Raw genomic sequence first — 13396 nt, forward strand, 5'->3', positions numbered from 1 at the left:
TTTCTCTCTCTACAGAAGCTGCCAGGCTGGCTGAGATTCCCCTCCCTGCGCACTTTCCCGTCTTTTATTTCAGATCTCCAACATCCGCAGTATTTTACTTTTATTTGTGCTAACCTCTGCATTCTGCAAGAGCATTGCCATCTGTGGCGCTTGCCTGCTGCAGTGGCCAGGTGGCGCTGCTGAGCGTTTTCCCCGGGCCCGGAACTGTCAATCATCCTGTTGATTGACAGGCGGGAATGGCGCGAGTGGCGGCGCTCAGGCTCTGTCGGATCCAGGAGCGTGTCCTGAGGGAGGCGGTCAGGTAAGCGGTGCTGGCTGCGGGCAGCAGGATGCTCATGCTGATACTCCAGCCCCGGGGCCTGGACTTTTAATCTGTGCTGAAGCCGGGAGGAACATTTTCAACGCAAGGACCCGAACTCCTGTCGGGAGAAGCCTGCAAACCTGGCCTTCCCCCATCCCAAAACGCACAAGCGCCCTGATTTCCTGGGTTATTTTGCCTTTTCGCAAACTTTGGAGTCATCATGTAGCTTCCTGTGGTCAAGCTCAGAGCGAAGTACAGAGTCACAGGGTCAGGTTCGCACCTGTGAGGAAAATTAATATATATTAGTTATTTAATATAATACAGGTGGATCTGACAGACAGAGGTGGGGGGTCGTTAAACACCTGAAATGTGTTCATGCATTGAGATTGTGGTTGAAAGTCAGTGTTTTACAATTCTCACCATGTCCATTTTGGAATTTGTGTTGGACAGTCCTTGGTGAGTTGTCCCTTAGCTGTGTGTCTTGACACTGGGTGCCAGAAGTTTATTGACCGAGATGGGTGTTTACAACCCATCCCAACTTTACCTGACACCTGCACATGTTATCCAAGGTGACTTGTGGCATCAGGAGCAGGAACCCTGGCTAATTTTCCCTCCCTTGCCCTGAGGGGTTGTTAGGTCAGTTGAGGCTGGGATAAGCTAACTAACTCCGCATGGATGTGGGATCATCACACGCAGTACTGAGGGAGTGTTGTCCTGTTGGAGGTTTTATCTTTTGGATGAGATGTTGAACTGCCCTGTTTAGTGGTAGGAATGCTGTATATCCTGTTTTTAAAGAGACAGACCCGTATTTAAGCTCTATTGCAGATGTTCCATTTTTTCTTAAAAGTTGCAAACACTCAGTTTCATCAAATGGTGACTGTTCCTGAAACAGGACTAATGGTAAACATGGGGTAGTGCCATGCACATATATATGATTACATATGTATTTATGTATATATATCCACATCACTCACCACTGCACTAGAGTCAGTGTAGCAGGTGGCGGTGGGGGAAGTTGCTCTGGGTAACTAGGCTGTAACTTTATGTGGTTAGTTCAGTCTTTACTCTGGGAATATCACAAAAACGTGCAAGTTGCTTTGATGCTGACCGACACAAACGATTCAAGGTTTATCTCTACACCCTTCTTTGAATAAGAGCGTAGCATTTGCAATTCTCCAGTCCTTTGGCACAACCCCCAAAATTAAGGAAAATTAGAGAGTTATGGCCAGTGCCTTCGTAATTCCCACTCTCAATTCCCTTAGTATCCCTGGATGTGTGTAAATGTAAGCTTGTTCAATTTGACAGGAAAAATAAAAAATATATACTATTTAAATGGGCAGCAATTGCAGAACTCCTCAGGTACAGATGGATCTGGGTGTCGTGGTACAAGAATCACAAAAGATTGGCATGCTGGTGCAGCAAGTGATTAGGAAGGCAAATGGAATGTAGTTGATTGCAAGGGGATTGGAATATGCAAGCATGGACGTTTGCTGCAGTTGTTGTTCAGACCACATTAGAGTACTGTGTACAGTTTTGGTCTCTTATTTAAGAGAAAGGACGTACATGAGAAGCAGTTCAGAGAAAGTTCACTCGACTGATTTCAGGAATGGTGGGGGAGTTTTGTGGGGAAAGGTTGTACAGGCTGGACCTGTATTCGTTGGAGTTTAAAATAATGCAAGGTGATCTTAATGAAACTGAGGTGACTTGTCAGGGTGGATGCTGAGAGGATGTTTCCCCTTGTGGAAAAGACTAGAAAGAGGAGACACCGTTTAAAATTAAGGGGTCTCCCATTTAAGACAGAGGTGAGGAGAATTTTTTTCTCTTGAGAGCTGCTAGTCTCTGGAATTCTCTTCCCCAAAGAGTGGTGCAGGCTGGATCAGTGAACATATGTAATGCTGAGTTGAATGGATTCCTGATTGCCAAGGGAGTCAAAGGTTATCGGGGGTAGACAGGAATGTGGGGTTGAGGCCACAATCAGATCAACCATGATCTTATTGAATGGTGGAACAGGTTTGAGGGGCTGAATGGCCTACGGCTGCTCCTAATTAGTATTACGTACATGTCTCACCTGGCCCTGGTGTCTTATCAATTTTTAAGTATAGACAGCCAATTTAATATAACCTCACGAGTGTGTGGAGTTCCTCCAGGCGCGGGATGGTGCTGGGTGGGGTGCTTTTTCTGGGAGTTGGTGCAGATTCGATCAGCCGGACGGCCTCTTTCTGCACGGTAGGGATTCTATGGATCCTTATCAATTTTAAGTTCAAGTGTCTGAATTACCTCCTCTTTCACCACGAACTAGGCAGCAACATGTTCCTTGGCAAAGATAGAAGCAGAGAATTAATTTAATACCTCAGCCATGCCCCCTGCCTCCACATGTAAATTCTCTTTGTGACCTTTGATCAGCCCTGCACTCCTCTTACCACCCTTTTACTATTTATATGCCTTTGGGAGATTTTGGGATTCCCTTTTATGTCAGTTGCTAATCTCTGCTTCTCTTATTTGCTCTTTTAATTCCCCATTGAACCTTTTGCACTCAGCCTGGTTCTCACTTGCATTTTCCACTTGCCCTCTGTCATATATACACTTTTACTGCTTCATCTTACTCTCTATCTCTTTTTTGTCATCCAAGGAGTTCTGGATGTGATTTCCCTTTCTTTCCTCTTCATGGGAACGTACCTTAACTGTATTTGAATGATCTCTTACTGAAAGGCAGCACATTGCTCGGGTACTGTTTTGCCTGCTTATCTTTGATCCCAGTTTATTTTTGATTCATTCTTAGCCCATTGAAGTTGGCTTTCCCCTGGTTAATTATTCTTCCTGAGGATTGCTCCTTGTCCTTTTCTATAACCAACATGAACCTTATGATCCAATGATCACTATCCCCTCAATGTTCCCCCACTGAGATTTGATCAGCCAGGCCCACCTTATTCCTGAGAATTAGGTTGAGCAGTGCATCCTTTCTCAATGGACTGGAAACATACTGCTGTCAAAAATTCTCCTGAACACACTCCAGGAGCTTCTCCCCTTGGCCCTTTACACCACTACTATCCCTGTCTACATTTAGATAATTATAGTCCCCGTTGTAACTATGTTTTATTTATTCTTTCACGGAATGTGGGCATTGCTATCTAGGCCGTCGTTTATTGCCCAGCCCTGATAGCCCTTGAGAAGGTAGTGGTGAGTCGTCTTCTTGAACCACTGGTGGTAGTTCTTGTACTTTTCTGTAATTTCCTTGCAAATATGATCCTCTACAGCTTTCACACCAGTTGGTGGCCAATAAACTAGACTAAGCAACATGGTTGCACCTTTTTAGTTGTTTAGCTCTAGCCAAATAGGTTGAATGCTCTGGGTCATGCTCTCTCACCATCATTGCAAAGTTCTCAATCAATAATGACACCCTCCTTCCCTATATTTCGTGAACACTTTTAAATATCTGCTCCTGCCCTTTGTTGAGCTAGGTCTCTGTCATAGACACAACATCATATTTTCACGAGGCTATCTGTGTCTGCAATTCACAATCTCACAGCACCAGGGACCTGGGTTTGATTCTGGCCTTGGGTAACAGTATGTAGTTTGCATGATATACTGGTGTTTTGCGCGGGTTTCCTCCTGATGCTCCAAAGTTATGCAGGTTAGGTGGATTGGCCATGATCCATGTGCAGGGTTATGGGGATAGGGTGGGGGCGTGGGCATAGATAGAGAGCTCTTTCAGAGGATCAGTGCAGACTAAATGGGCCAAATGGCCTCCTCCTGCACTGTAGGGGTTTTATGGATTTTCTTCTGTACAGCAGAGGCTGCCATAGACTTGGCTCTGGCTGCATTCCACATATGAAGCAACACTTTCATCTTGGAGAGTGAGATGGACTCAGGGCACTCCTGCGCTACCTGCTTATTTCTTCTTGACTGCCTGGTGACCACCCATTTCCTCTCTTTCACATACTTGTAAGCTGCAGGGTTACCATGTCTATAAATGTGTTTTCCACATAGCTCTCAACCTCATGGATGCACTGCAGTGACACCAGCTGTTATCCAGAGCTTGAGCTGCTGCAGCTCACAGCACTTACTACACATATGGTAATCCAGAAAATGCCCTGGAGTTCCCACATGGAACAGGATATGCACTCCAGGGATTGGTGCTGCCCTGCCATGCCTCCAACTATTAGATAATAAAACTTACTAACTAAATCCTACATGCCTCTGTCTTGAAAGTTCCAACTGTCTTTGGAAACAAAACCTTTGGGGGACAGGGAGTTCCCGATTACTGTTACATTTCATGTGGGAAAAGGGACAACATTCTGTCTTTGCAGCGATCACTTGTTTCAGCTGCAGCCTCTACTGGAGCAGTGGCCCAGGAAGAATGGAGGAGGGCTGTGGGGGAGAGACTGGAAAAAAGGACAATGGAGCACATAGTTGACTTTGCTATTAAATATGATTGCTACTGCTTGTACAAATTTGGTTTCAATGCTGCGACTCACATTGTCCTCAGCAGAAGTATCAGAGTTAATGGGGATGATAGATTGTTAGTGGTCATCAGTGGGTTTAGTTTGACATTTCATGTTAATGTGCGAGATTGAATACAATGTGTAGCTCTTTTGCACAGGAGGACTGATTTATCAAGGAAGTTAAGTGGAGTTGCAGTGACTCGCACCAGCAATACCACAGATTCTGGCAATTTGTACCAAGCAGCCCTCTGCACCAAGCTGAAGGAACCACTGGTGATCCAGCAGCTGCCTTCAGTTGCACTCAGGCCTACTGAGGTAAGTTGCTCTGGACATAAATATTTTAAATAGCTGTGAGCTCTCAAACTGGTATAGATGCAAATTATTTATCAAAAAATAAAATGAGACTTTCTTGTAACATTGAATGCCGCATGTGAAAGTGGATTTTCTTTTAAATATGATTATTCTATAACAATGTCGGTGTATGTAACCGATTTAGTTTTGCTGGGGAAAGGTTAATGGAGACAGCTTGCCTGGGACAATTGAGAGATGAAAAGGAATTGAGTTGTTAATTGCATGCATTTGTAATGAGGTAAGGGTCAATTGGATTTATAACGAAATATTTGATTTATTATTGTCACATGTATTGGGATACAGTGAAAAGTATTGTTTCTTGTGTGCTATACAGACAAAACATACCGTTCATAGAATACATAGGGGAGAAGGAAAGGAGAGGGTGCAGAATATAGTGTTACAGTCACAACTAGGGTGCTGTGAAAGATCATGGTAGGTCTATTCAAAGGTTTGATGGCAGCAAGCTGTTCTTGAGTCAGTTGGTACGTGTTCTCAAACTTTCGTATCTTTTTCCTGATGGAAAAAATTGGGAAAGAGTTTGTCCCGGGTACGTGGAAGCCTTGATTGTGTTGGCTGCTTTTCCGAGGCAGTGGGAAGTGTTGATAGAGTCAATGGATGGGAGGCTGGTTTGAGTGATGGACTGGGCTATGTTCATAACCCTTTGTAGTTTCTTGTGGTCTTAGTCAGAGCAGGAGCCATACCAAGCTGTGATACAACCGGATAGGATGTTTTCTATGGTGCATCCGTAAAAATTGGTGAGAGTCATAGCGAACATGCCAAATTTCCTTATCCTTCTGAGAAAGCGGAGGTGTTGGTGGGCTTTCTTAACCATAGTGTTAGCATGGAGGGACCAGGACAGGTTGTTGGTGACCTAGACACCAAAACGTTGAAGCTCTCGACCATTTCCACTTCATCACCGTTGATGTAGACAGGATCATGTGCTCCACTATGCTTCCTACAGTCGATGATTATCTCCTTCATTTACCGACATTGAGGGAGAAATTGGCATCGCACCATTTCACCAGATTCTCTATCTCTTTTTTGTACTCCATCTCGTCATTGTTTGAGATCTGACCCACTATGGTGGTGTCATCAGAAAACTTGAAAATGGAGTAGGAGCAGAATAAATAAGTAAAGTTCAGAAATTTGCATTGGGAGATAGAGGGGACTTGCTTTTTTTCAGCTGTTGAATTTCAAAGGGGAGTAAGGCTTTTTTACAATTTGCTACGGTTTCATAAGTAAACAAGGTAAGGTTCACATTTTATTTGACCAGAAAAGGGAGGCAATAGGAAAAACATGAAAGATTTTTATATTTTGGAAAAGTTAAGTTCAGTGGGGTGCTGAAGACAATGGAATTGAACATGAAAGGGAAAATGAATAGTTAAGGAAGGATGCTGAGCTGCGTTGTGTTGGCTGTGTGTGGGGAAGACCTCCTGGAAGCAGCTCTGTGCTGGGAGAAGGTCTGAGGTTTGAAACAGGCATCCTGACAAGCCACAAAAGTCTTGAGTTTCAGAAAGCAGTTTTGTTTCTGAGTATTCTTAGATGTCCACGACAGTGGAAGGGTTTGCGATGCTGTGCGGTTTACCTTTATGCAGCAACAACTGTTTTGCCTTGGGTAATGTTACTGGATTTTTATAATAGAATCATAGAATCCTACCATGCAGAAAGAGGTCATTTGGCCCATTGAGTCTGTACCGATCACAATCCCACCCAGGCCATATTCCCAAAACCCCATGCATTTACTCTAGCTAGTCCCCCTGACACTAAGGGACAATTTTAGCATGGCCAATCCACCTAATCCACACATCTTTGGACCGTGGGAGGAAACCGGAGCACCCGGAGGAAAGCCATGCCGACATGGGGAGAATGTGCAAACTCCACACAGACAGTCAGCCAAGCCGGGAATTGAACCCGGGTCCCTGGCGCTGTGAGGTGGTGGTGCTCACTACTGTGCCACCTTGCCTATAGGGGGTTGTTGCCTGGAAGGTGTTTACTTGTGGGTTTTTTTGAGGACTATTTTGATGGTAAGTGTAATCTTGTGTGCTTATTTCTTCTTCTTCATAAATCTTTTAAGTTTTCAAATCCCAAACGTGGTACTGGAATGTGCTACTGAGATCAGTAGGTATTCTCGTTTTCAGAATACAAAAAAAGGTTATTGTCCGTAAGTTAAGTTTTCCTCTAGGAATTGGTTTGTTTGCCAACTAACATCTATGCTCATAACATAAGAATAATGAAATAAAATAACCTGACAGCAATTTCCTATCTAATTCTTTTATATTATAAATGTATTGAGTGATCTGGGGGAATTGCCTACTGAGAATGACAAATCAGATGGTTATCAGAGGTCAGTTAACTATGCAAGACTGAAGATGGGATGTACATAATCTCGAACGCGACGTACTGTGTGGTATTGGAGATGCATGACCTGGACAGATGTGCTGATGCTAATTGAAATAAATGGTGTGCTGTTGTTGTGACATTCCCTGGAGGTGTGCTGAATCTGTTTGAATAAAAATGCATACCTTTGTCTTATCAGGTGCGAGTGGATATTCATTGCTGTGGGGTGAACTTTGCTGATCTTCTGATATGCCATGGCTTGTATCAGGAGCGACCTCCAATTCCATTCACTCCAGGTAAAGCCAGGGCTGGCAGTATAAGAATAAAAATTGTTTCCTCCTTGTTTGAATCCTAGGTTTAGAAGCTTAAGACGATCTGGTTTTAATTCAGCCCAGTATTGTGCCTGCCCATTTGCGGTGAAATTATACCTGTGTGAAGTTTGTAGCAGGAATATGCTGGAAATTTCTGTGGGAGTTCTCTGGCCTCCATAACATTGGCAGAAACAAGAAATTGTATTTATGTAGTGCCTTTAAAGAAGGGGCTGACTTGGGTGTAGTTGGATAACGGATGTCACAAAATGGTTGAAAATGAGCTATAGTGGAAGTGTGAGGATGACGCGAGACAGACAAGTGTGACATATCATGACAGCATCATCTCCTGGTAGGAATAGCTATAAGCAGTAGCAAAGCCGTCAAATAAGCTGAAGTTTGATTTTGATTTATTATTGTCTCATGTGTTGGTATACAGTAAAAAGTATTGTTTCTTGTGCACTACACAGACAAAGCATACCGTTCATAGAGTACATAGGGGAGAAGGGAAGCAGAGGGTGCAGAGTGTAGTGTTGCAGTCATAGCTAAGCTGTAGAGAAGATCAACTTAATATAAAGTAGGTCCATTCAAAAGTCTGATGGCAGCAGGGAAGAAGCTGTTCTTGAGTCGGTTGGTATGTGACCTCAGACTGTTTGTATCTTGTAGCACAGCAGATGTTAACTAATGTAGATAGGCGCATGTCCTCCACTATGCCTCCTGAGGTCAATGACTATCTCCTTAATTTTACCGACATTGAGGGAGACATTGTCATCGCACCATTTCACCAGATTCTCTCTCTTTTTTCTGTAGTCCGTCTCATCATTGTTTGGGATCCGACTCACTACGGTGTCATCAGCAAACTTGAAAATCGAGTTGGAGCGGAATTTGGCCACACAGTCGTAGGTGTATGAGGAGTATAGTGAGGGGCTGAGAACACAGCCTTGTGCTGCACCAGTGTTGAGGGTAATTGTGGAGGAGGTGTTGTTGCATATTCTTACTGATTGCAGTCTGTGGATTAGGAAGTTTAGGATCCAGTCGCAGAGGGAGGAGCTGAGCCCTAAGCTATGGTATTTGGAGATGACTGGGGCGTATTTTCCCCATATGCCCGCCACAGGAATTGTAGCGGGCAAGGGGCGGATCATGGAAAGGTCCGTTGACCTTGGACAGGATTTTCCAGTTGAAGGGCGAGCGCGGCTGGAAAATCCTGCCTGAGTTTTGTAGGAATAATAGTGTTGAAGGCTGAGCTGTAGTCAATAAATAGGAGTCTGACATCAGTGTCTTTATTATCCAGGTGTTCCAGAGTTGAATGTAGGGCCAGGGAGATGGCACCTGCTGTGGGCATGTTGCGGCAATAGGTGTAATAACTGTAGTGGATCCAGGCAGTCTGGAAGGCTGGAATTGATCCGTGCCATGACTAACCTTTCGAAGCTCTTCATGATGATGGATGTCAAGCGACAGTCACCTCACAGAGTCTTAATCAAAAAAAAGCCATGTGATGAAATGGGAGGACAGGGGATCAAAAGCTTGGTCAAAGAAAATTAGTTTTAAGGAGTGTCTTTCAGGAGAAGAGTCAGCTAGAATGGCTGGGCGGTTTAGGAAGGGAATTCCAGAGCTTAGGATCTAGGAAGTTAAAGGCACCAGTGGCACAGTGAACAAAATTGGGGATGCTGTAAAGGCCAGAATTGGAGGATAATCGATATAGCAGGGTCACAGGAGAGGTAACAGAGATGGGGAGCGGCGAAGCCATGGAGGGATTTGAAAATAAGGATGAAAATCTTACAAGTGAGACGCTTCCAGGCTGAGAGCCAGTGTAGATCAGTGAGAATGGGTGATACCTGAATGGGACTCGGTGCGAGTTTGGATATAATGGGTGATACTGAACATAGGTGAAAGTAGGTTGGCTTGGTGATGGAAGCTCAGCTGAGAGTCAGATAGAATGCTGAGGTTGCAAAGTCTGGTCCAGCCTCTGACAGTGGCCAGGCAAATGGATGTAGTTGGTGGCTCGGGAATGGAGTTAGCAGCAGGGGTTGAAGACAGTGGTCTTGATCTTCCAATAATTAATTAGAGGAAATATCTGTTTGTCTAATGGTGGACATCAGACAAATAGCAAGACAAATCAGAACAAGTGGAGGGGGATAAAGCTGGTGGCGAATTAGAAATGGATATTTTTGCGGAATCTGATGATATCCGCAAGGGACAGCATGGATGATAAGTAGGAGGGGGGTTAGAGCTGGACCCTTGGGGGAGGCCAAAGGTAGTGAATTCAGAAACTGACTGTGATGAACTGAAATGGAAATCACTGAGGATGAGAAGTTGCTTGGTGGAGAGGCTAAGAGAGGTAAGCAGTGAAGATATCTCTTAGAGACTTGGCATGTTGCCCGGGCGGGCAACAGGGAATCAGTATTTGAAAGGAAAGGTGAGAGCCGCAGAGCAAGGTGAGATGCTAAAAAGAGGAGAATATGCCTGAAGAATACCAGGATAAATTAAGCTGTGATTTGGTGATAAAAGCCATGCCGTTACTAAGATGACATGGGTTTAGGAAAGTGGTAGGAGGTATAACCAGATGGGGAGACATCATTTTGGGGGAAGCTTTGTGTCAAAACCGTGACCAGGATGCAATCATTCACAATGAGTTTATAAACAACAAATGCTCATGATGGATTGTCTCACCAGTTACAAGTCAACAGAGATGATGGAGGGAAATGCAGAGGGGGATGGTGATACCTAATCCACTAGAGTGTCCACGACAGGAAAGGTGAGTGGGACAGAAAGGAAAAAGGCCCCCTGTAGGAAAGGTTGTAGAAACTGAACCTCTTGAGTTTTGAAAAAAGGAGAATGAAAGGGGAATGTGTGAGATATTAAATAGCCGAGATAAATTTAACCTGGAAAACATCTTCAAAAACATGTTGGGATATTGGAAAAAGAAGGCATTGTATAAAATTGGTGGAACTTTAGGACAAATGTCAATAAGCACATAATTCACAAAGTGCCGAACACTTATGGTTTCTGGAGGCAATGCCCTCAGTCTCATTCAAGACTCTGTTAGATAACTTAATTGAGAAGGTTGGGGGAATGTAAGTTTGTTTTTCTGGCTGGGTGGATAAGCTAGAATGATCCTCCCCCACTTCTATCTACTGTCTGAATTACCAGGAATTGAAAAATAAAAAGTAAAACTGTTGTGATTAGTGTATTATGCAAATGCTCATGATAGATTGTCTCACCAGTGAATAACACTTGTTTTACAGGAATGGAGTTTGCAGGGTGTGTGCTGGAGGTTGGTCCAAATGTCACAGGGATTCAGAAGGTAAGTGTTTAATGGGTAGCCTCTGTGATTTTCTAAAGTGTGTTTCTCTGATGCGTGTTTGTTTTCTAAATGCACTGTGTAGTTTTGCACCAAGCTGTGCAATAGAACGTCTCTGATATGTTGCCTGGCCCTTGCTCAGCCAGAGTGGTCCTACGGGGATTGCAGTTTATCTTTGTGGTCCCAAACTAGATTGGGAGAGTTGGGGGTGGGTGGAATTATTCAAGGCTCTTTGGGGGTCCTGATGGAATATGTGCATTTTTGAAAGCCATGTGAGGAACAGGACTTCAGCTTGGTTGTGGTACTCCTGTCTCATGATTGGGTAACCAGTTAATTACATCATTCATAGGCTTGCACGTTGAGAATGGCCATTTAGGTTAAGTGCCAGAAGGCACTTGGTATCTGTGTAACTATTCCCAAGTGAGAGTCAGCACTAGAGTGAAGAGGAGAAATTGGGGGGAAGCCTCTTTTTTTTGATCTTGAATGTTCAAAAATATTGTACTTGTAATTTTCAATGCTTTTATGGGATGGATTGGACGTAATGATCTTCTCTATGTTTTATTTCTCACTTCATGTTTCGTCAGTGGCTTTTTCTCCAGTGTTACTATTAATTACGTTTTTAAACAGAAATAGATTAATAATAGCAACATAGTGCCAATAATTTTATTATAATAATTTTAAAATATTTAACCCGAGTAAACAAACATAATTTAAAGTGGCCATTTGAACAGGCATTGTGCACCAAATGATTATTATTAAATAAATTCAGATAAATATATAGTTTAACAAGAAAGTTCATTTGGAATTACATTCAGCATCAGTACCTGGTTCTCCAGTGCGACAGACAGTGGTTAGCACTGCTGCCTCACAGCACCAGGGACCTTGGTTCAATTCTGGCCTTGGGTGACTGTGTGGAATTTGCAAGTTCTCCCTGTGTCTGCATGGGTTTCCTCCCACAGTCCAAAGATGTGCGGGTTGGGTTAATTGGCCAAGCTAAATTGCCCCTTAGTGACAGAGGTATTAACAGGGTTATTATGTGGAGTTACGGTTATTGGGCCTGGGTGGGATTGTTGTTCGTGTAGACTTGATCGGCTGTATGGCCTCCTTCTGCACTGTAGGGATTCTATGATTCTAACTCGGTTCATTGGAGAATGATATAATCTATAATAGTTCCTGAACTCAGCGCAGCACAAGTTCTTCTCACATGTGACATTTATATTACATTCCTATTTAGGGAGACCGTGTGATAGGTGTGAGTTCCACTGGGGCAATGGCAGAACAGTGTGTTGTTGACCAGGAGGTAAGTGGTATGGAACCTAAAGATGCTCCTTAATGATGGCAGTTCTTTTGTCAGAAAGTAGTGATTTAATGTGTCTTCTGCGAGGGCTGAGGAGGGAGGTGGGAAGAAGAACAGTTAGTTAAGGACATAGTTTTGTGGTTTAAATACTCCTAAAAGTGGGATCACATATGTCTCAAACAACCGACATCCCCAGGAATCGTAGGGATATGAGTTAAGTCAATGCCTATGTCAGCGTTTGGGCTTTTTACTCAATGTCTTTGTCATTGTTTTCAGTTCGATTACAGCTTGCACTGTCAATGCTTTTATGAATTAAAACCTGTTAACAAGTTAACCTAACCTAGGTTTAATAATTAATCTCAAATTGTGATAAATTACCTCATGGGAAAACATGGGATGCTCACCATGTTTCCCAATTACCTCAAGAGGGCATAAAAGCAGGGCATGCTAGATCACTGCTTACAGGCCAAAAGTAATGATCCAGATTTAATTGCATATAAAATAATATATAGAAGCAGAAAGATCAGCAAGATCCTATTTGATAATGAGAGAATGAGTGAGACCATAGGAAGGAGTAATATTAATCACCTTTAACACACCACGTATGCTTTACCCAATCAGGGGCTCATGTAATCTTCTGAAATAAAATTTTATATAAATTACCCAAGTAATCAAGCAACACTCCAAAATATATTCATCCAACCTGCAAGCCTTGGAGGCACTCTTGCCTCTGAGTCAGAAATAGTTTGAAGTACGACTCCAAAGAATTGAGCAGAAAGTCAAGTCTCGCACTTCTGAAAGAGCGCAGCACTTTCTGATTTACCATCTGTTGGAAAATACATCAAACGTCTGTCCTCTCCACTGAATGTGAATGTTTTCGTGCTACCATTTGAAGAACAGCAGGGAGTTCCCCAAGTGTCTGAACAAAAAATATCCCTCAAATAACATCACCGGAAACAGATCATTTTCTCACTATCTCACTGCTGTTTATGAGATGTTGCTCTGTGTAATTTGGTTCCCTTGTTTCCCTACATTACAACACTGACTACATTTCAAAAA

The 13396-nt window shown here is 43.3% G+C and overlaps 1 protein-coding gene across 2 annotated transcripts in view; it reads left to right on the forward strand.

The window, feature by feature from the left end:
* Window positions 1-227: 227 nt before the first annotated feature.
* gtpbp3 (GTP binding protein 3, mitochondrial) overlaps window positions 228-13396 on the forward strand; it is a 30101-nt gene continuing 16932 nt past the window's right edge. Inside the window, exons 1-5 of one of the 2 annotated variants that reach the window (XM_078217973.1) lie at window positions 228-301; window positions 4902-5058; window positions 7631-7727; window positions 10985-11043; window positions 12275-12340. In XM_078217973.1, the coding sequence (XP_078074099.1) occupies window positions 237-301; window positions 4902-5058; window positions 7631-7727; window positions 10985-11043; window positions 12275-12340 (444 nt within the window). In that variant the 5' untranslated portion in view covers window positions 228-236. Of the gene's footprint in view, window positions 302-336; window positions 574-4901; window positions 5059-7630; window positions 7728-10984; window positions 11044-12274; window positions 12341-13396 lie in introns of those variants that run through there. The other variant, XM_078217974.1, reaches the window with a different exon arrangement.

Source organism: Mustelus asterias, chromosome 8 (genome assembly GCF_964213995.1).
Source record: "Mustelus asterias chromosome 8, sMusAst1.hap1.1, whole genome shotgun sequence".
NCBI classification, from domain to species: domain Eukaryota; kingdom Metazoa; phylum Chordata; class Chondrichthyes; order Carcharhiniformes; family Triakidae; genus Mustelus; species Mustelus asterias.